The 25,561-nt window shown below is 44.2% G+C and overlaps 1 protein-coding gene across 1 annotated transcript in view; it reads left to right on the forward strand.

Moving 5' to 3' along the window:
* Nucleotides 1-25,561, forward strand: part of TCERG1L (transcription elongation regulator 1 like) — a 1,760,733-nt gene that overhangs the window by 767,215 nt on the left and 967,957 nt on the right. Inside the window, exon 5 of the mRNA XM_069611442.1 lies at nucleotides 23,061-23,186. Coding sequence (XP_069467543.1) covers nucleotides 23,061-23,186 — 126 coding nt within the window. The remainder of the gene's footprint in view (nucleotides 1-23,060; nucleotides 23,187-25,561) is intronic.

Here is a 25,561-nt window from a genome sequence, read left to right on the forward strand (position 1 = left end):
TAGAGGGACATTGGCTGTAATGGAAAACACAACAGTGCATTGGAGGGCTGCATAATGCTTTTTCCCTCCCAGGTCTGATTCATCCTTATGTACAAACAGAGTGGCCAGATCCATTCTCCACCCATGAAACGGTACATAGAATAACAAAAAGGTCAAATCCGGACAAAAGGGGGAAGGAAGCCTGCAGTTGCAAAATGCACTGTCATTGTCAATTCTGCAAGGCAGCCTTGGGATTTGAGCCAGTAGTGTTGTGGCTGTGTGCATTGTCAGCAGGGGCCTGAATTGCCCTTGCAGCCTCAGGCATCACAAATTACACAGCTCAGTTCTGCTCTGCTCTACAGCCTCACTTGTAATGGGGGTTTCAGCTGTAGGCCAGTCTGTTAGGCCATTCTGTAAGCCAGTCTCTTGCATCCAATGTAACTCAAAGAAACCAAAAGAAAATGCAGCATCGGAGAAGGTAACAGCACAGGTGTTTCAAACACATGCTAAGTGCAGGAAGTCTTATCACACATTCATTTGAAGAATATCTCAACTTGGGCTGCTCAGAAAGTCCTGGCTATTAGTCTCCCAAAAGATTGCCATCTGTATAATTGTTGTCCTGCTGCTTGTACAGAGAAATACACTGCAGAAAACTCTACGACACTACAGAATGGTGAGAACTAAACAGCCAGAAAGTGAAACATATCAACTTACCCAGAGCAAATAAAGATGTATCAAGAGAATGTTTAGTGTGAACTCTACACATCTGAAAACTCTGCAACCAGAAAACGTGGGTCCGCATCCAAGATTTCCCACTTATTAAATCTGTGTGATCCTTGGCAAATTCCTACTGAAATTACTTTTATTTTAATTGGCTGGAAAAATTATGATCACCAGAAAACTATTCCATGAAATGTGCAATACAACACTTCCTCAATCCTGCTTTGTTCAATAGACTGCCAAGGTATAACGATATTGTCAACCATTTATGTAGCGCAAATAATATTTTGAATTGTGCCTTAGCTTGATAATTTCTAAAGGCATCAATACTTGTGAGCCATTATTGTATTTTAAAAGAAAAGGGAAATAAATTAAGTAATGCAATGGTTGTCTGGGCCTTAACTATGCATGGGGTCAGCCTGGACAATGTATTTTACGTTTACCCCATCTCCTCCATCTCACCCAGCACAGGGGTTGTAGCCATGCGTTTCCCATCTGCTACACAGTCAGTGATTGGGTGGCGGTGTGGACACACTGGAATTGGTTGTTGGTAGTGCTTTCCTACACCTGAGGCTTGCCACCTGAAATAGATTGTTTTAGTTGTTCCACTCCCCTGCCCCTCCATTCATGACACATGGCTGCTGTCTACTGCTCCCAAGTGTGCCTGATGGAACAAGCAGAAAGCCTCCATAGCGCTTAGGTCTGTTAGCAACTCTATCTTTCACATATTTTCCAGGCCACCAGCAAACTCAATAGTAATCATTTTATCAGCCTTAGGAGGTCAAACTGTGTCGCCAGATCATCCAGGATTACAACATGTTACCCACAGGCTCTCCTGCATGGTCTCCGGGTGCTGTTGTGGATCTGAAAGAGAGAGGGGTGGGTGAGGTTTGGTGTGAGGGGGGAGGGCAGAAGTGAAAGAGAGCATTGCTGTTGTAATGATGTGTGCAGAATGAAATAAAGCATTGGTGTCTAAAAAGGAGCAGCGTGTGCTTGTGCTGGGATGCACTGGCACATTTTGTGGCATGTTAGTTGGTTGTACAGGTGTAGTGTAGTGTACTGATTTTGAGGACTATTGAGAGGTGACCTCAGATTGCCTTGCATGGGTGTTTTTATTAGTGTGTGTATTGAGAGTTGGAATGTAGAATTTGAGCGTGTTAGTGCAGGGAGCAGCTAGGCAGGCAAACCTAAAATTACAGATAGCAGATCATAACATGGCATAGCAAGGCTGGCATAAATGCATTCTGAGTATGGAGGGCGCGGTATTTCCTCCTTCAGGGAACCCTGGCCCGGTCCTTCCCCATTCCCATTCGAGCCCTCATAGGGCTCAATGGGAATGGGGAGGGAGCTAACAATGGGCCCAATACGAACGGGCCCGTTGTTAGCTCCCTGGTCCCCTGGCGGGACCCGCTATGGACGTCTGGAAAAACCAGACATCCAGAGCGGGTTCCGCGAGGGGACCTCGTAATAGTGCGGAGTGGGTTTAAAGGCATTGGCACCATTACCGGTGCCGTTAAACCCATTCCGCACAAGTTGTAATGAGGCCCATAGAAACACATGAACAAAGGCTATACCGGTACTCCTCCCATTAACCCCTGGAAAAAAGATCCCTATTGCAGTGCTTAATGTGTAAGAAAATATGTGCCAGGGCCCAAATATTTTCTAGCACTCTTGTGCCACTGCGGGCAAGCAGTTGCACACCATTGCCGCCACAACCCACAACTGCTCCTCCACGGTGTTGTCATATTTAAGGTTAAATTACAGCTTGCACCTGCTCATTGGGGCTGATGGATGCTCTGGCTAGCATTACTTAATAATCAATCTAAACTGAGACAATAAGTGTCTGGGCTCAGAAATAAGTGCCTGGGCTGAGCCCTGGAAAACACCCCCAACAATTAAGCACTGTCCTTTTGCCATTGTTTACATTGCCATTCTTAGACCCTGTCTCTCCCTTTCTCTCTTCCTCCCTCTCATAGATACATTTTAGCAGAAGCGCTTCAAGGATTTAGAAAGTGTCAAATGCAGGAGTGGGAAGGTCTGTAGACTCCACTCTTTAAGGGAATACATGTGCTAAGGTTTATGGGAGGCAGTAGCATTTGGTTCGAAGAAACAGTTGCTTGAGATATGAAGACTCAAGCACCTCTTTCAACTTCCTTACTATGTAGGTTGGCATGTTGATCACTTTCTCAAACCTCACTTTAACTTGTTTGGTACTGGGCTCAGTTATTAGTTATCAGCTATCAGTTATCAGCTGGTGGTGTATGCCTATCAGTTAAATACCATTGGGACATTGGATGGTGTTTGCCAGGTGATTGGGAGAGTGGGCCAGAATCCCTGGTTATTTGTGCAAATGTCTACCCCAGTGTCCCTGCAAACATCAACTCCTCTCACTCCACTCAGTGCACAAAACCACTTGCCAACATTAATGAAATTAAATAGTCTCCAAAGCCCCCACCCACCACCCCTCACATCATTTTGCAGCCATTCTGTTACTTCAGTTTCAGCTTGTACAAATATAGCTCCAGCAGGGGCATCAACCATCTCAGTTACCTAGCACATTATATTCAAATCATCTATTGTGTGGATTTACCTAATTAAAGTTCAGTGCACAAAATAAGGGTTCTTACCAGAGAAATATAATTTCTTAGAGGAGAGTGAAGCCAAATCGAAAAGTAGTGATTATAATAACATTGTGTCTGCTATTTGGTCTGCCTCTTGGCTGTACAAAAAGATGGATGCAGGATTTGAATTAATTATAAGCGTTATCATTGCTCTGGGCAGCCCTCCATAATATTTGTAGCAAAAGTCTGAAGTCCATATGATGGCATAGGAGGGTGCACAGATAATTGACAGTGATTAAGCCGTCCATCTATTACCTTTGGTTTTAGATTATCTAAGTGTGAGTGTGTACTCAGACAGATGCCCTTTGCTTGCTACACCTATGGAATCAAAGTGTACCTCACTGATTAGATGCAACTTGTACAAAACATTCCTGAGGTTTCATGTGTTCCCACGACAGGGGACATGGCCTAGAAGTTATGGCAGAACTGCTCCTTTGATGCAGTATAACTGATTGTTATATTAAATTGCATTAGTACCCGGCAAGGGTCAACCAGAATCTAACAAACATTCTGATTGGCACTTGCCCAGTCCATACCTCGCTGAGAATCCCTCAAAGCTTTCACTTTGTTCACATCCCCAGTGAGGGAGGGGGTGCCAGCTGCTCATCCAATGAGGAGGCACGGAACAGGGTAATCCCCTCGAGGGCCGAGGTACTAATAGCAATATGCCCTTCGCCGGGGAAAATAGTGTTGGTCCTTCCATTAATTAAGCAATATGCCCCTTGCTACGGGCCATTACCGAGTCAGGTAATGCCCCGGGGCCTTCGTTAAGGCCCTCGCTTTGCTCGGGCCTGTAACTCTGGGCCCCGGGGCATTGCCTGACCGTGTAATGGCTCCGGGACACGGGGCATATTTCTTAATTAATGGAAGGACCAAGACTGGTTTGCGACTGGCTGCTTTGCTTTTGTAGTGGCATGAAGATATTAGAATACGTATGCTATGGAAGGTAAGCCAGAGCACTGCTATTAGCTCTCATCATTTAAAATCTTGAATCCATCACTTTTTTAGATTTGGGGGCAAAGCAGAGTGTAAATAAAGAGGAAGAATCAAATCAGGACTACCCATTGTGTCACGCACAGGCCCATGGCTGTGGTGTCCCTTTCTTTAGTGTCACTACCTATGATGTCCCTCCTAACCAAACCACATAAGTCACAGTTTGCATCACAATATTTGCCCCTCCCACGTGCAACCTGATTGACTTGCAGCTGTAACCCAGTACAGAAAAGGATGCTGATAGACATATTACATGATGGACAAACTCAAATAACGTGGATTTTATTATAGGAAGAATAGTTACCACTGCCATTAAACATCTCCTTTCATCATTGTCTTTGTTCTGATGGATAAGAATGAAGGAGCAAATATATTAAATACCCTTTTAATTAATAGTGTCCCTCTGTATTCCCCATTTTCCTTCTACTTGCTTGTGCCTGCATGTGTGACATGCATTTCTGTCTCGCTCAACTTCCAAGCAACTCTTTCCAAGCATAGGGGCTGGCTGCAAGGTGCCAGAGCTCTAGGATAACACTTTTGTGGCATGTTGGTTTCAAATAAGTGGAACCTCCCAGGTTTGTTAAGATTTTACGATGTCTAGTAAATGGACTCTGCTATGATACACCTGCTAAACAGTCCCACTTTCGGACAGGGCTTTGTTTTGAAAACGGATTCTGTTGTGTTTGTACCCAAATGAGCCTTCCTGCCTTTGGCTGTATTATTGAACATACCAAAATAATTATATATGACACCCTATTTATTCTTTGTACTGGGGGACAGTATTTGGCATGGCAGCAATTGTTGGGAAACATACAACTATGCACAAACGGAAATGTTCACAGAAAAAATTTGAATAACCGTTTTTCTTGTAGGTTCACGTTTTAAAAGTGTAATTGGCCTTAAGGTAACCACTTCATATCATAGATTTGTCAATTAAAACATTTCATCTTATAAATCCGGTATTATAGGGTGATGCAAAGTGTGGTGTTTACTAACACATAGGGCTCTTTCAGAGCTTTGGGGGTATCCGGGCGGTAATACCTCTGGGATACTGCCAACACAAATAGCATTACTAAAGCACTAAGTTGGCATTCCCCATTGTGTCAGTTGGTCCCAATGGTTTTCCGGGGCACTATTACCACCGGTGGTAATAGCACCAGTGGTAATAGAGCTAAAAACGGCCGAAAATGGCCAGAAAGTTGGAGGTAAAACTCCAAACTTTACACCCAACTCGAGATTGGGCAGACACTAACATGCAACGATAACAGCGTTTACGCTGCATTTAAGGGCTAACGCCCAACTCGTGATGAGACCATAGTCTGTTGCAACAATATTAATTTTAGCAGCAATGGGCCCCAGTCGATATGTTCACTTTCAAAGTGTAAACCCGTTCGTAGTTTGGGAGAAATGCTTCTGAAAATATCAGAAAGGTGGCCTCCAAAGGATTTTTTGTTTGCTTGTCTATCCACATGGCCGGCTTCTTGAACTGGGTTAAAATAAATATGAAACAATATCTATCTTGAATTAATGGCCTCTGAGGATAACCAATTACAAAAGCCCAAATTAATCTGATGGCATTTTATCATCAACTGGTTTCCTATGACTCATGCAGCGGACAAAGGATTTTTGTATACTGTTTGAGGCTGGGCATATCTACAATGAGGTATTAAATCATTGTCTCGGAAGGATAGGTCAGGGGCAATGCGCTTGCCTTGGACGCAAGACGACACAGAGAACCACAGGTTTGATACCCAGGTCCACGCTTAGAAACCTCTGGGTATTAAGTGTGTTATAACATAGGAAAAAAAGAGGGTTGGTCAAAAGAGATCATTCTCTACACTCAACACGACAAAAATACCAAGAAATCAAAAAAACAGAAAAATAATGTTCCAAATAACCAGGAAAGAACACATTTCTGAAAAATCTGACTACTCCGTCTGGTTAAAAGTCAGTGGACCCTGGCGCAGCTGCTTTGCCTCTTTCCAATTCTCCTCAGACCACAAATCCGCTTGTTTCCCAGGCCAACAAGTGTGTATCTGGGAAAAAAGGGAAGACAAAGGCAGGCTTAAACTGCAAGGAAGGCCCCAGTGACACCAAAATTCAAACTTCAAACTTTGGCATGTAAACGGAACCCATAATCTCACCATCTGTAGCCCTTAACAATAAAAAAAAATTAGCCCATACAAACATTAAAATTGCCCCAATATTTCTGAAACAAAAATTGCATAAGGGAAAAACAAATGCGGCTAATCTGGAGGATAGACAAGTTGCTGTAAAATTAGCACCAATTTTCCTAAAACCGCTGGGGAAAACAGGTTCTGCTTCCGCTCTCACTAATGCTCCTCCCTTAACAGCTGCCCAAAAAGTGATGCCACCAAGAGCCACACCTAGTGAAGTAGACTGTCGGAATGGGTCAGGGAAATTCACAAATCTTGAAATATTTCCTCAGGACGATGGCAGAGAGAAATTGGAAAGAAATCAGTACTGCTCTGCCACAAGAAAAGAAGAAACTGTGATGCCTAATTTTACAATTCCAAAAGTATGGCTGAGACTAGAAAAACAAAACAAGAAAAAGTCACTTTGCAGATCAGTTCTACTTTCAGAGATTAAAAAGAACTACAATTTCTTTCTCTTTGCCTCAGAAGACATTGAGTACCTTTCCTTTCCGATCAGGGAAGATACATTCTTCGTGGAGATAGCCCTCACTTCTAGAAAGGCGCAACAGGGCCTCATTATTAACAAATATGAACTGGCTAAAGAAGGTCTTTGGGTATTTGAATCAGAGGAGGAAGGCAGACGTGGCAATCGCCCGGGCTCTATACAGACAGGAATGGAGGACGCATCCACTACTACGGGCACTGACAGAGTGATAAGAGAGGCCCAAAGCAAAGCTTCACCCGGGCCCAAATTAAATGAGAACCTGTTAACAAAAATCCCAGAAATTATCACCCAAATCATCCTGAAACTAGGCGAGGAGCAGGACAGTCTTTAGACAAAGGGGTCTTAGATTAGTTTCCTGGAACACCAGAGGGCTGAGTTTCCTGAGGAAAAAGCAGCTGAAAAACAATCTTTTAGAACAGAATGACATCCTGCTGCTTCAGGAAACATGGCTGGTTAACCCTATCGAAATAGAAGGCTTTACAGTACAAAATCTCAGGGCATCACAAAAACTAAAAGGGAGACCAGCAGGAGGCCTTTTAATAGTAACCAAAAACTCCAATGTCAAAGAAATTGTTCCGCTATGTAACAACATGGTGGGCATTCAAGCCTGCAAAGTAGAGACAGGACTGAATTATTCTCGGCTTACTCTAATCCTGGTTAACATCTACTGGAACCCTGCTAGGTCAAAACTCCAAGACTTCATAGAATCCCTACACTCCCTACTTTCAACGGCAAAGAGCAAAAATGAGGGAGCACAGATCATCATTGCAGGGGACCTGAATACTGATTGTATTAATCCAGGGAATGTGAGGACTGACCAAACTAAACAAAGTACTATACGGAAAGGCAAACAATGGTGGGATTTCTTCCAGTCTTGGGACCTGGACATGATAAATGTAAAAAGCAGGAGTGTGGAAGTGGCTGGGCCAACCTGGCGTCAAGGGGCACTGCAATCAACCTTAGATTACATCTTTGTCTCATCATCTCTTACCCTGCTCTGCCCCAGTCTTACTCTGGATTGGGAAGGGGGGAGTGATCACGTCAGGTTGGAACTTCTCTTCCCCAAAATCCAGAGAGCCTCCAACCCATATACCACACAGGAACTGGAGGGTCACAAGGGTAAACTGAAAGTGGCCAAATATAGAAATGGGGGGAAAAAGTTAAATAAACTTCTGGAGGCAGTCCCTCCTGCAACATGGGCAGACGAAATGCATCCAGAAAAATTTGGAAAGTTTGTGTGGTCCACCTGCCAACCAAGTGAAGGAAAGACTGTAGGGAAACAGACACACCTTCACAATTTTGATGAGGAAACATATAAGAAGAAGAGAATCTTGCATCAAACTTTACGCCACATAAGACAGAATGGAGTAGAAGATCCGCCCAGCTGTATACTAAAGCTCAAAAAGGCTAAACAAGCATATCGGAATTGGACAAAGAATCCCAAACACCAAAAGCGCCAAGAAGACGGGGAGAGAATGCTTTTCCTCCTCAATGCAAATAATTGCAGGAACTTTTGGGCGGCATTAAACCAACTGGAAACCGGCCAAAATAGTTCACTCTGCAATTTAGTCCCTGAGGACAAGTGGGTTGAGTATTTGTCCAAAAACTTTGAAGCAACTGGTTCCAGAGATCATCTTCTTCCAAATGTAACCTGGTCACTGGCATTCTCTGAGGAAGAAATTGAGGACCTTATTACAGCCTCCTCTGTCTCTAAGGCAGCAGGTCCAAATGGCCTCACTTATCAGGTGCTTAAAAATCAACCAAAGTTATGGGCAAAGTTTCTCTTTCAATTATTTCAAGACATTTTAAAGAATAAAGTCTTTCCACCATCATGGAAGAGTGCACGTATTATTCCATTCTTCAAGGGGGCGACAGGCGAAACCCAGCGTGTTATCAACCCATCGCCCTCTTGGACATAGATAGTAAAATCTTCATGAGATTAATATTGAAAGAATTTACTGTATGGGTGGAATACAGACAGATCCTTCCCCCTCAGCAGACAGGTTTCAGGAAAGGCCGTTCTACCAGTCTTAACGGACTTATCCTGAACCTGTTGAGTGAAAGTTCAAATGAGAAAGAAGGCTCTCTGCTATACGGGGCATGGGTCGATTTATCGAAAGCGTTTGACCTAGTAGACAGATCCCTCCTTTGGCAGAAACTAAATAAATGGGGGATTCCGGCACCCCTTCTTGCTATGCTCATAGAACTCCACAAGAACATTACCATCAGGGTGAGACTGGATGAACCCGGTAATCTATCAGAAACAATCCAAGTCCTCAAGGGAGTACGACAAGGTTGCTTGGGTGCACCATTATTCTTCAATTTGTTTCTTTCAGACATTGGAGATTTTCTAGCCTCTGCATCATTAATCTGTCCTAGAATTAATGGAAGAAGACTCCATTGGTTGGCCTGTGCGGATGACCTTGTGCTTCTGGATGGCTTAGCGATAGGGTTGCAACAACTTCTGTCTAAACTCAATGAATATGCTAAATTGAACGGTCTCATAATTAATCCATCTAAATCGAATATCCTCATCTTTAAACATCCAAAAAAAAGGTGACCTCAAGAAACTGTGTCTTGGGCAGCAAAGTAATTCCACACGTGGACGAGTTAATATACTTTTGATACGAAATCCTAGCTCACCCAACCTCAAACAAGGTGATACCCTCCATTCTTGGGAAGACATCAAAAATGATTGCACAAATGAAAAATCTGAATGGAAGATTCTGCAAATGCTCAATAATTCCTCTCAAGAAGTTCTACATAGGTAAAGTTGTCCCGGTCCTCCTCTATGGACTAGAGGCAAAGCCTCTATTGTGGAACTATGATTGGAGCAAAATTGAGGGCCTCCTGTGGAAATCTTCCCTCCATCTTCCATTGTGCACTCCTCTTGTTAGTCTGAGATTTCAGTTGGGCCTGACCTCTTTGAGATGCCGTGCAGAGTGGAAGCTACTGTCCCTCTATCGTAACATAACCACAGCCAGTAAATCCACTCTATTTTTTGACGTAAACCAACATCTAAAAAAGGCAAAATCAAAAAAATATCTCGGCTTAGAAGAAAAGATTGGCTACATTTTATACAGGCTGGAATTAACAACAGAAACACTCATTCAAAATCCTAAGAAAGTAAAAAAAAAAAACTAGAAATGGAGGACTGGATTAAAATGATCGAGGGAGTCAGAAGCCTTAACCCTCCAAACCTTTTCCTGAAAGTGGACAGAAAACTTGGTACCATCCCACTCTACTTGGAAAAGTCCCCGGACCAAAGAATTAGAAACAACTTTCTCAGACTTAGACTGAACATAGCCCATACGGGTGAAATACTGGTACAAAGAAACCAGGGTGAGAAGGCAATAAGCCTTTGCAAGATCTGTACCTCTCCGAAAATTTACAATCCCTCAAACACCTGCTGCTGGAGTGCGAAGGCACATGGGCGATTAGAGTGTCATCACTGGGGAGATTTGTAACCAGAGAGGAGAGCCTAGTTCAAGAAGCATTTTGGGATAGACTGATCTCCGGCCAAGAAGTAATGTTAACTGCTGCGATAGTAAACATTTTGGAGAAGCTTACTATCTTAAGGAACTATCAACAGACTAGCCATGTTCTTGAGCCCTCCAGTCATTGGGATCAGTCTACTCAGTTCATCCCCGGTTTCTGAGCCTTTATTTTACCCTTTTATTTTCTGTTTCCTTAATACGCAGGAAAACATTGCTTTTTGTATGAAATTTGAATTTTCAACACTCTTTTTTGGAAAGGTTTTCTCATAACCAAAAATAAATAAATAAATAAATAAACAAATAACATATCATATCAATGACACATGTTGAGCCCAGCACTGGCTGTCACCTTTGTTATTTGATGGGGAAGCTTGACAGCTTCTCAGGGAGACAGATCATACTCTCAAGGCACTCTATGTGGTGATGCTGGAAGTTAAAATCATTGTTCCACCATCAAGGTTTAGCACCGGCCAGAAGGCTGGAATTGGGACACTTTGGCAAAATGACTAAATAAGTGAGTGAGACCCTCCCTTGAGTAAGTTATCTTTCACCTCACTGTGATGAAACATTCTAATGATTACTTTTAAAAGAAGATGTCATTGGACATTGTTGATGGAATATTGATACCCATGACTCTGCCTACTAAGTACCAAACCTGTAAGGCTTCTCTGGAAATCTTTCTGGCTGGAAATGGCATAAGAAGACATACCTTTCCTCTAAGGACCTAGACTAAGTTGCATCACACCCTAGTATGCATTGGGGCATATGTCATGATTCCTGCCCCTCATGTCTCCAGCCCTCTAAGATGTCAGGCTGGAGCAAGGCCATGATCACCTACATGGCCCTCAAGGGCCTCTCCATCCCCCCAAAGACCCACTTGGAGTCAGACTGGCGCTTGTGGCACCAGACTCACTCACTCCCATAGGATAACATTGGGGTTTGGACTTGTAGTGCATTGATGGGGACAAGATGGATGCCCCCACATATTTCGGTTCCCAGAACTGCATGTGCAGTCTAGTCTTTTGTTTGTGGTTCAGCCCAGAGACACCTGGGATACTCAGAGACTATTTAAGCCATGCCCAGGCTGAGAAACATGTTTTGTGTTTTCTGCACCTGCAGCGTGACACTCACCGTGTTCGGGTCGGTCTCCAGTAGGCCTGCATCTTTCTTCTGCGCTCAGCTCCTGCACGAACAAGAACACCATTAGGAACAGCCTTACCTTGCGGCGCTTCTGCCCATCATTCATCACTTCTTCTGTTCTCCGGGCATCTTCGGCGGTCTCATTCCCATCCCGGCACGTCGCCTTCTAAGGAAAAGGGAAAAGAATATAAAAAAGGCATTAGTAAGCATTCAGCAAATCTTCGCTTATTTTAAAAGACTATACGAGCTTCAAATGCTTACCTGAATCCCAGCCGCTTTGGGGGAACTCTGTCTCCAGAATTTCTCATCCATCTGCAAGAGGGAAAAGACACTCCAGGTTAGCATGGAAACATCTAGAGGCGCTGCATACCGCGCTTACTCACCGCATTTCTTCTTCATAACCGGCATCCACGCTGAAAATGTTGCGGCACCTAAAAGACACAGAAAATTAACTCAGTTCAATACAAATACGAAAGTGTTGCATTGTGCATCACGCTCTAACTCACCTTCAGTGCTACTCATCTCAGCAGCATGTCGCCAACCCCGGACGTCGGCCATCATCTAAGGAAGGAAAGGAACAAAGTTAGAGAACTGTTCAAAAGACTCATTATACTTACCTGTCGGACTCTTTCCAGTGAAGTAACTAGGCAGCAACAAGCCCGCATCAATCAAGGCACCCCTGCACTGAAAGCAGGATGGAGAGCACATTTTCCAAGAAAACAAGGTGAGCTGTGGATCAAAGGGAAGGGTTGGACACCGGGGAAGAAGGGGTTCAAGCACACAGAGACAATAGGGAGTTAAACTCTACCAATCCTGTGTTTCAGGCCCAGTCTTCAGTCGAGAAGACTCCAGGGAAGGGTTCGAGGTCGTAAGAGGTCAGAACAGGCTGAGTGACGTCCCCGTGGATACCAGGTGAGCATTACAGAACACAAAGCCTCACATCAAAATCCACCTGGGCGTCATGGAAACGTCAGAAGCCGACCAGTTAGCCCACATGTTGCGGCAGCTACGTTCTGAAGTACATGCAGCCAGGCAGGAGACCAACACCCTGAGGAGAGAGCTGATAGTAGCCAAAGAATGCACTGATGATTTAAGCCGGCAAAGTCTCCAGTCACAAGCAGGGCATGCACCATTGCTGGGAAGCGTGCCCTCGATGCCAGCACCATCAGCCAATCCCGTTGAGATAACCCTTCCTGGGGCAGTTCCCTTGGCCCTGCCCGAACTATTTACTGGGGATCCCAAGAGGTTTGCAACGTTCAAGAATCAGTGCCGCCTGCACTTCCTTTGTAGACCAGGGGCCTTTCCGAATGACCAATCACAGGTCTCTTTTGTGCTATCCTACCTGAGTGGTAGCACCGCAGACTGGTCTGTACCCTTTGTGGCCCAAGACGATCCTTTGCTGCATGACTTCAGGGGCTTTCAGCAGGAGATGGAAAAGCTGTTCGCCCGTCGTACTCATGGGCAGACATTAGACAACAAACTTCTGTCCCTACTCAAGGGAATCAAGACCTATTAACGTACATGGCCACATTCAATAGACTCGTAGTTGAAGCAGAATGGCCAGTGGAGAAGAGAACCATGTTATTTCATCAGGGGTTGCGGGAAGAGCTCAAGGATGTTCTCGCACAAGTAGTGAACCCCCCAAAAGTCTGCTCAGAATTCATTGACCTTGTTGTTCAACTGGATCATAGGTTGCAGGACCAAAGAGCAGATCGAACCAGACCGGACCCTCGCCCATGGATGTGCGTTCAAAGGAAATATTGCCCGCACAACAGAAGGTTCAGGAGAACCAATGCAAATTGAGGGGGTCAGATCCCCCTTGACTTAAGCGGAAAGGGATAAAAGGAGACAGCAGCAGTTATGTCTGTACTGTGGAAGGTCAGGTCATTTCCTTAAAGAGTGCCCTGTGAAGCCACCGAGGAGGACGGTAGGGGCCACGGACAAGGAAGATACCATCAAGGAATTGGAAAACTCCACAGCCCGGCAAGTGTAGGGGCCCACTTGTCGAGCGAAGAAAGTGAACTACAGACCTCTCATTTTGCACTATCTGTGGTCTTGATCAATCACCAACAACCATCTCGGATGCACGCAGTAAGAGCGTACATTGACAGTGGAGCCGTTGGGAATTACATCGACCAGGATCTTGCGGCAAAGATGGGGCTTCCGTTACACCCTAAATCAACCACCGACACTGTTACCACTGTCGACGGCACAGAAATAGCTTCTGGTCCAGTATCCCAATGCACTGCAGCTTTAACCCTTCTGTGCCAGGATGCACACCAAGAATCTATCGTTTTCAACCTCATTAAGGCACCACAGTTCCGGTTGATTTTGGGAATGCCATGGTTGGTAGCTCACAATCCTCAAATCGATTGGTGAGCAAAAGAATTGGCCTTTCCCGAGACTTGCGCCCACACATGTTATCGCCAAGAGAAACAACCAATAGACACCAGAACCTCCACGCTTGCGACTGTGGCAATCGGCACCCTACCAAGTGAATACCAGGACTTCCAAGATGCCTTTCAGAAAGAACAGGCTAATACCCTGCCACTGCATAGACCATACGATTGCCAAATCGACCTGATACCCGGCACACAAATCCCTTGTGGGCGAATTTATGTACTCACGGAACCAGAAAACCAGCACCTGAAGGCTTATCTTGACCAATAAATGGCCAACGGTTCATCCGTCCCTCGAAGTCTCCAGCAGCCAGTCCTCCATTCTTCGTACCGAAAAAGGAGGGGGACTTGAGAACGTGCATCGACTATCGCGCACTGAATCAGATTACCCTAAAAAAATGCTACCCCTGCCACTGATCCCTGAATTGCTTGATCAAGTCAAAGATGCCAAAATCTACACAAAACTAGACCTGAGGGGGTATATCACCTTGTTCGCGTAAAACAGGGGGACAAATGGAAAACTGCTTTTCGCACCAAATACGGCTTGTACGAATATCAAGTAACGCCCTTTGGCCTTTGCAACGCGCCTGCAGCATTTCAATACTTCATGAACGATGTCCTACGGGAATTGATTGATGTCTGTGCTCTAGTGTACATCGACGATATTCTAGTATATTCCGCATCAAAGCAGGACCACGATAAACACGTCCGATCTTTATTGGAGAAACACCGTCAACACCAGCTCTACGCCAAGCTCGAAAAGTGCTCATTCCACATCTCCGAAGTGGAATTCCTGGGCTTTATTCTCAGCCTGAATGGAATCCGAATGGATGTACACAAGGTAGATGCTATCCTGAACTGGCCATCCCAAATTCATTCAAGGGGGTTCAAAGTATGCTGGGTTTTGCAAACTTCTACCGCCGGTTCATCCCAGGATTTTCGCAAATCGTGCATCCCATTACGTCATTGCTAAGGAAAAGCAACAAAATGTTCCATTGGACAACAGAAGCCGAGGAAGCTTTCCAGGAACTCAAAGCAAGATCCACATCTGCCCCAATCTTACACCACCCTCGCCCTGATCTCCCATACCTGGTGGAAACGGACGCCTCAAGCATGGCTATGGGAGCCGTCCTCTCACAAAAGGACCCCGAAACGGGCCAGTTACACTCTGTTGCCTTCTGGTCGCGTAAATTCACACCCCCTGAACTCAATTATGCTATCACAGACAAAGAACTCCTGGCCATTAAGTCAGCCTTTAAGGCATGGCTGCACTACCTCTTGGGCTCAGACACACAATCACCGTAATAATTGACCACCGGAACCTCCAGTACCTAAAAACGGCAAAGGCCCAATCATCACGACAACTACGTTGGGCTCTTTTTTTTGCTGAATATGACTATGTGATTACATTTCGACCAGGGGTGAAAAATGGGAAGGCCGATGCCCTTTCCCGTATGGGGTGGAAAAGCAAGGGTATCAGACCCCTGACCCAATAGCAATCATCCAGAGTGACAAGCTCCTAGGAATCACAGCAGCCATAACTCAGAAAGAATTACATGAAGAAATCCAAAACCTGTTGAGTCCGGAGCAATTACAAGCGTGGAGTGCACAAGGAGAACATTACATGATAAAAGATCAGTTGCCCTACTTCAGTAATCATTTATTCTTACCAAACCAAGAACTACGATAACAAGTTATGTTCAGTTATCATGATTCCTTGATCGAGGGCCACCCTGGAATCGCTAAAACCCTAGCCAAGGTAAAACGAAATTATTGGTGGCCCACGTGGCATAAAGACATTATCCAATTCATCCTATCTTGTGGAGTGTGTGCTCAAAACAATTCATCCAAGCAGAAACCGTCTGGGCTATTACAACCACTGGAAATCCCACCAGCACCATGGCACACGTTGTCCCTTGATTTTATTACTGATTTACCACCCAGTCAAGGGTTTAACACTATTCTTGTGGTCGTGGACCGATTTTCAAAAATGGCACATTTCATTCCTCTTAAGGGGCTCCCAAATGCTTCCACTCTGGAAAAGGTATTTCTAGAAGGCATTGTACGGCTCCATGGGTTTCCTTCAGTTTTAGTCTCAGACCGAGGTACTCAATTCGTATCTAACTTCTGGAGAAAATGCTGCTCTATGGCCCAGATCGACATCCGGCTATCCACCAGTCACCATCCCCAAACGGATGGTCAAACTCAGAGGACAAATCAGACGCTTGAGCAGTTTCTGCATTGCATGTTACACCAAGCAGAAGGAAGCTGGTTCGACCTATTATGGATAGCTGAATATGCTTATAATAATTCCCTACACACCAGCACTGGGCAGACACCCTTTTATACCATGTATGGCAGGCACCCATGTACTTCTGAGTTGGATGTTCCTACAACCCTGGAAATGGCAGCATTCAAAACCTTGCACACAACCATTTCTCAAACCTTTAAAAGGGCAGCTGAACACCTACTTCAAGCTAAGAATTGCCAAAAGAAGTTTGCTGATCAACACCGAGCAAAGGCCCCCAACTACCAAGTGGGAGACAAAGTCTGGATGGCGTCTAAACATGTGTCCATTAAAGGAACCCGAACTTTCCGTACAAGATACCTGGGTCCATTCGCCGTCACGTCCGTGATAAATCCTGTGGTGGTCAGACTAGCTTTGCCGTCAAACATGCAGATTCATCCTGTGTTGCACGTGTCTCTCCTTAAACCTGTTCAACCTGGGACCCGGGTAGCAATGGCACCGCAGCCAGTAATAGTCGCAGGGGAGCCAGAATTCGAAGTCAAGGACATCCTGGATTCAAAGTACGTCAGATCCAAATTATACTACTTAGTAGACCGGAAGGGGTATGGTCCACAAGACAGGACATGGGAGCCTTGTGAGTACATCCATGCACCTCACTTGCTTAGACGATTTCATCAAAACCATCCAAACAAACCAGGACCAGACAGAAGAGCCACCTTGAGAGGGGCCTTTGGGGGAGTGCTGTCATGATTCCTGCCCCTCATGTCCCCAACCTCCAAGATGTCAGGCTGGAGCCAGGCCACGCTCACCAACATGGCCCTCAAGGGCCTCTCCATCCCTCCAAAGACCCACTTGGAGTCAGACTTGGCGCTTGTGGCACCAGACTCACTCACTCCCATAGGATAACATTGGGGATTGGACTTGTAGTGCATTAATGGGGACAAGATAGATGCCCCCATATTTCAGTTCCCAGAACTGCATGTGCAGTCTAGTCTTTTGGGTGTGGTTCAGCCCAGAGACACCTGGGATACCCAGAGACTATTTAAACCATGCCCAGGCTGATAAACATGCTTTGTGTTTTCTGAACCTGCAGCGTGACACTCACCGTGTTCGGATCGGTCTCCAGTAGGCCTGCATCTTTCTTCTGCATTCATCTCCTGCAAGAACAAGAACATCATTAGGAACAGCCCTAACTTACTGCGCTTCTGCCCATCATTCATCGGTTCTTCTGTTCTGCGGGCATCTTCGGTGGTGTCATTCCCATCCCGGCACGCCGCTTTCTAAGGAAAAGGGAAAAGAACAGAAAAAGGGCATTAGTAAGCATTCAGCAAATCTTCGCTTATTTTAAAAGACTGTACGAGCTTCAAACGCTTACCTGAATCCCAGCCGTTCTGGGGGAACTCTGTCTCTGGAATTTCTCATCAATCTGCAAGAGGGAAAAGACACTCGAGGTTAGCGTGGAAACATCTAGAGGCGCTGCATACCGTGCTTACTCACCGCATTTCTTCTTCATAACCAGCATCCACGCTGAAAACGTCGTGGCACCTAAAAGATACAGAAAATAACTCAGTTCAATACATATACGAAAGGGTCATATCGTGCATCGCACTCACACTCACCTTCAGCGCTACTCATCTCAGCAGCACGTCGCCTTCCCCGGACGCCGGCCATCATCTAAGGAAGGAAAGAAACAAAGTTAGAGAACTGTTCAAAAGACTCATTATACTTACCTGTTGGACTCTTGCCAGTGAAGTAACTAGGCAGCAACGAGCCTGCATCAATCAACGCACCCCTTCGCTGAAAGCAGGACGGAGAGCACACTTTCCAAGAAAACAAGGTGAGCTGTGGATCAAAGGAAAGGGTTGGACCCCAGGGAAGAGGGGGTTCAAGCACACAGAGACAATAGGGAGTTAAACTCTACCAATCCTGTATTTCAGGCCCAGACTCCAGTCGAGTAGACTCCAGGGAAGGGTTCGAGGTCGTAAGAGGTCAGAACAGGCTGAATGACATCCCTGTGGATACCAGGTGAGCGTTACAGCATATTTGGGCTCTGGCTATAGCTTCAAACCACTTTTGTACTTGATTGACTGCTCTCTAGCAATTTCAAGTCACTGCAAGACCCAACTGAGCTGCCATTGAAGGTCCTACTCATTTTCGGTGAAGATAGGTTAGTTGAATCCATCTTTGCCAAATATGGGTTTATGAATCCACAACCCATGACATCCCTTCACAGCAAACACAGTGTGGGCAAAGAAGTAGTCTGCTTTCTATGTCCAATGTGTGCGGTATGGAGCCAGGAAGTGGAGCAAGGTTTGACTAAGTGTATCATATAAGGAGGATGACAGATGTGTGGTTGGATGTCTGTGATCAGGGGACATCAAGCCAGCTAGGTCTCAGGGTGAGGGGCATAGAGGGTGGAGCACCCATTAAGAGTTCTGAAGAGAGGGAGCTATGGTAGGTAACCCCCCATTAGGAAAGACAGCAGGGGCAAAGAGGACAGTGGGCTCAAGCAGAGGGGTTTTAGCAGGTGGAAATGGTGGCGAAGTGTTTGGTTGGCAGAAATCAGTGAGTGTAACAAAATCACTTCTGTGCTTCAGGAGTACCAGGGTGAGTAGTGGCCCAAAACTGGACCAAAAAGCTGTTAATACCTTTTTGCATTTTTTGCCAGTTTGGCAGCATCAAACCAAGCTTCTCGGTGTTGCGCTAGGCAGTCGAGCCAAGTTCAGATGCATTACTTTGTGCAATTCCAAGTGGAGAGTGGGCACCAAAATGGTTTGAAATGGTTGCTCAGAGCAGTTTGAGAGTGCCGTTCAAACAATGCAGTTTAGGTGGCTCACCAGGGTGGATTCGTACATCAGATCTTGTTTGAATCATGGTAACTGCTGGTTAGGGTTGATGTGTGACACTTCAGCAGCTCAAGTCAAGCACCAAGAACAGTTTGGAACTGTGATCCTGATGATCCGAGATCATGTTCAAAGAGGTGTCAACTGAATGTCAAGCCGCTTTGAGTCATTTGGTAACCACAGGATTAGGTTGATGCATGACATGATGCTTCCAATAGTTTGAGACATAGTCTGGCAAATTAGTGCATGGGCCAAGCCCGCAGTGAGTCCTGTCTGTTTGACTCAGTCGAACAAGCTTGAATCAAGGAGAAATTCAGTTTGAAGGCCAAATCACACTGGCCCTCGATGTCTAGACATTCAGGTTGCTATGAAACCCAATCAAGGGATTCAAGGGTAACATTAGACCGTTTTCTTAGGCTCCCAAACTTGGGGGAGGCTAGCACACAGCTGCAGTTGCCCTTCAACACTGTGAGGGCCTGGATACCTTTGTGGCTGGCAGAGAGGAAGGTCTTGCTCCATCAACAGGTCATCAATAAATTGTTCTGGGGTGGTTAGAGAACAAAGCTTGCCTCTGCCCTGAATACCCAGTCTCTGGCAGAGGGGTTTGGAAAGGACTACTGCCCCTAGAGAGGTCCAATGAATTCCTCCTCAGGTTTTTGCTCAAGAGGGAATCAACGGAGTGGGAGACCCCTTGTTTTAAAGGCAAATGTCCAAAGGTGATTGGGTTAAAGCTAACCTGTTTTGGGGTTCCAATCTCTGTTCATAGGACAAGTGAACCTTTCCTTCTGACATCAGGCCCAAAGTTCTTTGTGCAACACAAAGTGGAGAGCAAGGAAGGAAAGATAGAGGCAGAGATGCTAGGCCAAATACCTCAAACTTAGGCATGGCTTATATTTTAAGTTTAATGTACCACCAGGATAGCTTTCTCACAGTTATGTAGTTTGTGGAGCCGTGGTGCATATCTTAAATGTGCCCCCTTTGCTGCAGAGACTTGACTGTCAATTTAGCTGTCAAATGGTCACCTGTGGCCTCTGAACCTGTTTTGGGCCACTGGAGTTCTGGCACGGCATATCAGGATAATGACCCAGCAAAGCAAACGTGTACACCATGCTTTTGGCAGGAAGCTTTTAAAAGGGAGATCACATAAGCAGATTTCCCTTTCTGAGATGGAATTACCCATATATTTGTATTAGTTTACTAAAAATAAGAATGCCAGCATTTCTACGACCCTCACCAGATGGCTATCCATCACAGTGGGTATGGAAGGGTTGGTGATTGAACTAGATTTCATTTGGTTGAATAATATAGAACCACGTAGGAGATTCTACGTTTTCCAACTGCTTCGAACCACCGGCTCACCGTCACCCACTTGCTCTCCAGTTCCTTCAATTCAATTGCTCCTACAGAACAGCATTGCGTCATTGGACGCAGTTAAGCTGGCTCGTGAAGTTGAATGAACATGTCGATACCCATTTGAAGCAGGAGAATGTGTACTTCACTGCATATCCAAAGCTTCTGCTGAGCTTGGAGCCAATTGCCACTTGTTCAAGAACTCAATGTCTGTCTCCTATTGAACCAGCTCAAGCGCCTCCATGGTGACTCGCCCCTAAGAAAAATACCCAGAAGCAAGGTTTGATGCTGTCAAGTCTACAGAAGAGTACAAGTTATACCACAGTGCTTCTGTACCATCGCATAGTTTTAAAGGCCGTAACAACTCCTCTCCAAAACTTTTTTTTAAAAGACGTATACTGAAACTTGAAAAGTGCTGCAAAGACAATTGCCTGCATACACCTTCTTTCATACCCAGAGTGCCCCTTTAAACCAACAAGTCTGCAGATAGTGTATTTCATACACATTTCATTACACGGGTGGTTAATGTGGATTTTACTTGTTGCTCTGTCCTTTCAGTTTTTTGAAATCCTCATATTTCTTATAGGATATGAATTGTGCATTTCGGTATTGTTGTTTTTGGATGCTTCCTTGCATGTCCACCATGGGATTTGCTAGGTCAGTAAAAGATATGGGACTATTTTAATGTCTGGACTGTCAGGACTCGAGGCTAGCTAGTCTTTTGGATGTAGCCACTGAGCTTCTATCCAGGCTACAACCAAAAGACCAGGGGCTATAGCCCTCCCAGCCTCTGTTGTCAACACCCCTTTTAAAGAGAGTAACTTGTCCTTGGCCTATGCACCTTAAAGAGGCAAAGGAGGTATACCATGTATGTTGTTCCTGATTCACCTTTATGCAGTGATGCAATGATACAGTAGTAGCTCATATTGAAACGCAAACTTGGGTACTTTCTGTACATGTTCGTAATTTATTGAGGACTCCCTTGAGTTGCGAGTTAATCGCTTTTTAGCCTGCTGAATTGCTTGCCTTTGACGTGTGTATCCATGCACGAGTGTGAAAAGCACAGGAACGCGTTAGGGTGCGAAATAATAAAATACGCCTGGAGGAAATAGTTGGTGAGTGGCGAGGTTTATGAATTCCCTGATCCAATAAAGCCAGTTACAGAGGTTAAAACAAAAAACACATTTAGTTTGTGTGTCAAAATCAGAGGCTCGCTTGTGACGTACATTTTGAATGAGCAGGCTTGACTCAGAAAGGTCATTCATTTAGGTTACATGTGCTGTGCTGTTTTATTTTTTATTGTGCATTTGTACGGTTCTTATACAGCAAGAAATTGCTTATACAGCAAGCAATGCTAATAATACATTTGCAGATGCTTCAGGTCTTGTTGCATAATCTGGATACAATATTGTCATCCCTTTATTCACAATATGGCTGCTAAAAACAATTTATATTTAAGAGAACTTTAAGGAATCCAGATTGAATCCTCTATGTGTGTTTTCATTTTTAGCTTGGGCTATTATCAGCTGAAATTATTGCATTCGAGTACTGATTGGGAGAAATGGCATATGAGAAGGGACACACAGCTTGTAGGTGTTGTTTGGTTATTTGACCATGGTTATTTGCCTACCCATTGACAGACCATGGCTATGCTTATCCCTATGGCCATTGCAACCCAGTTCCTGCCCCTCCCCGCTCAAGCACTGCCTCTGGGAGCTTTGAGCTTGCTTTGACTAAGCCTTACCATCAAACTTTGCATTCAAAGTGCCTGCCAGTGATTTTTCAAAGCAGTGTTTTGAGAGTTAATGACTTAATTGGAGCAGTATACCTGCAACTGGTGTAATACAAATGTCCTAACAAGGTCTGCCTCCAGACACTCGAATTATACGCACTATGCGTGTCCTTCACTCAAGTCCTGTTAAAAACAAGTTTGGTCTTGTGTATAGGTATTAGGCATGTGCCAGACACTGCCATTAGATGCCCAGGTACTTGCACCATTTTGCACCCACTACTATCAGTTATTACCGCTATGGCAGTGCCTGGCAAGTGCCTATAAAAGAGCCAAAACTGTTGCCATTACCGATGTGTGTTTTCTATTACTATTACTTTATGGGTTATGTGGCATATGAAGCTACCCGACGCAGATTACATGCAATATTGTCAAACAATTATAACTCATTTACCATCACTTTCAGCCTTTAAAATGTAATGTGTTCAGTCTAAAACACAACTCAAATTAATCTTGTGCATTCCATGAAGATTATTTTTTCATCAAAATATTTTGTTTCTCACTGTCCTCATCTTTTCCATTCTCGTTTTTGCACTCGCTATCTATTCCCTTGTCGCCCTTATTTCTTCCACCTTTTATGTGAGCAAGCAGAGAAGACAAACACTATAATAGCAGGTTTTATAGAAATACTCCATAACCTGAGAAATATCAAGTATTCAAAGACTTGGTGAACAAGAAATTCAAATATGTATTTTTCTAAACCATCTGCAAAATGTACTACTTAAAATCGTGTTTGTTTGGCAAGTGTTGGACTCCAGAGAATTGTGAGTTAATTGCTATTTAGCCTGCTGAATTTCTTGCTATCTCTGCTTGTACACAGGTTCCATTTCCAGGGTGGACAGTCACGTGACCTCTCTGATTCCTGCTCAACTCGCTAGTATGACTGCTGTATCAACTCCAGCAGTGACATTCATGACTTCTAAATTGGTTGATAAGGCATCATCGGGTGAGTTTGAATTAAAATGCAAAATGTACATTGCAAATACATGTTTTAACATGTAACTGGATACTCTAATTCTGGATTATGTTTGAACAAAGGATTCTCGTGAAATGTCATGAAATAAATAAGAAACGCTTGCATTCTAATCCAACGTAAACGATCACAAATCTATACATATGATTTGAGTTTAAGACCAATTGCAGCGCCTGCTCAAACATCAAATGTAATGCTATATTTATTGAATGATAAATTATAGTTTTTCAGCCATACATTGCCTTTTCCACAAAGGAAATACACTGTCATCGAGCTTCGGACAGGGGCGTCGATCAAAGCTGTCCAGATCAAATGCTAATGTCGATCTTTGTGACAATGCGCGAGTGGCACATTATACAGTTGTTTAATTCCAACAGTTCACTGTATTTAAAGAAAACCATCCCTCTCCCACAAAACATTTCACTTGAACACCATGACATTTCCCCCACAAGGGCTCTGATTCATGAGTTGAATTCAATTATGTAGTCAGAGCTAAGTACACAAATCCATTTATATAAAAAGGTCTGGTAGCATTTAAAAAAAGGAACATTGTTCAGTGATGCCCACAGCACATTCCTGTTTTGGAGGCACTCAGGCACCAGTGATAACACATAAACCTTCAGGAAAGTGTCAAAAACTAAATTCGCTTTTGATCACTCATGCATATCTATCAGGCACAATTTGTGATTATGTGATTATTTCATAGAGATGTACCATGAAGTCATTATGGGTACGTCCCACTTTTTTGATGACGCAGGCCTTTTTTGAAAAGGGAAGAACACACTCAAGGTTACGAAAACAGGAAAACAGGCTACCCCTCCATTATAACCATTCACTAGTGAGAGTTGCACCTTCAAGAGGCAGGAGTCAATATCTGCTTGTGTACCAGAATATCCGTTAAAAAACAATGCATGGATCCACTTTTTCACAAAAGCATGAAAACATCAATATACTGGATGGAAAACGAAAAGGCGGTAACCACTAAATGTTGCATTTGCGCCATAAAACAGTTGACGCACAGTACATAGATGAGAAAATAGTGTTCACACCAGAGGGTTAGTACTTCGAAAAGCGTGTGGAAATGCAATTTTAAACACACAATATAAGCATTACAAAAGAACATGTAATAATACACTGGTGGCACGCTCCACTCACTGCCTATTATAACAAACATATACCGTAGTGTAATATGTCAGAGAATGGAAACTGAGGACAGTCTCAAAGCTGAGATGTTGTTAGAAACAATTAAAGTCTTCAAATGAGGGATGGCATGTCTCGCAGTACAACAGTGTGGCTCGTTGTGGCTTAGGAGTTGAGTCCTAAAGGGGACAAACTATCAAGAATACAGTGTCTAGTCAAACAAAAGGTCAACATTCGAGACAGAATCAAACTTAGATTGCTTGTCATTACACATAAATGCCTATCACTAACTGCACCACTTTACTTATCTGACAAGTTCTCCAGACATGGCTCATCCAGACCCTCTAGAACACCTTACATGCACCAACTGAGCATCCCCAAGTTCAACCTGAAAACAGCAGGGGCATCCAGATTCCCTGTGCTTGCAGCAAAATGCTGGAATGCACTCCCCTTGATAATCAGGGTTGAAGAAGCATTCTAAACCTTCAGATCTAAAGTAAAAACTTGGCTCTCTTCGCAGTAAAAATACAAGCCCTACTCACCCACATTCAATGTATTTTGTATTGTGTACATTTATTCAGCATTCTTGTCACGAACCACTATGTAACCCGGTTCTCTTGCTACCTACGTATCGCGTATGTGCAACATATATGTAACCATGCTGTTCATCATGTCTACGCGCCCAATTACCTTTGGGTTTGGCTGCGCGCTATAAATAAATAAACTAAACTAAACTAAAAACATTTAAGATACGTTCATCCTGAGGCATTCTTGATCGTATTGAATGAGGGCCTTCATCAGGACATAATGTTTCTTTAAGTGTTGAAATCAATCTAGGAGAGCCTGGTTTCCTTTGTGTTAATGTAGAGCGTGTAGGGCTGTGATATTTCTTCTCTTCTTTATTTAATTAAGAGAGCTGTTATCTTCCACTTGACATTTGTGACCATGACTCTTGGGCTTGTCAGGGCATATTCTTATCCTATCATGAGTAGAGAACATCATTTAATTCACTCACTATTCAGCATAGACAATTATAAATAAGGGGTTAATGAATGGACAGCAACTTTTCAACAGCATTTCTGGATGGACATGGAAGAGTGTTTTGTGGTACTCAGCTGTTATCTTCTATAATTTTATTTACCACTTGTATTAGGGGTATTCCTACAGAAGGTAATGGATGAGACACCAGAATAATCCAAAAGGAGTGT

Source organism: Ambystoma mexicanum, chromosome 8 (genome assembly GCF_040938575.1).
Source record: "Ambystoma mexicanum isolate Mex_15411 chromosome 8, UKY_AmexF1_1, whole genome shotgun sequence".
Taxonomy (NCBI): Eukaryota; Metazoa; Chordata; class Amphibia; order Caudata; family Ambystomatidae; genus Ambystoma; species Ambystoma mexicanum.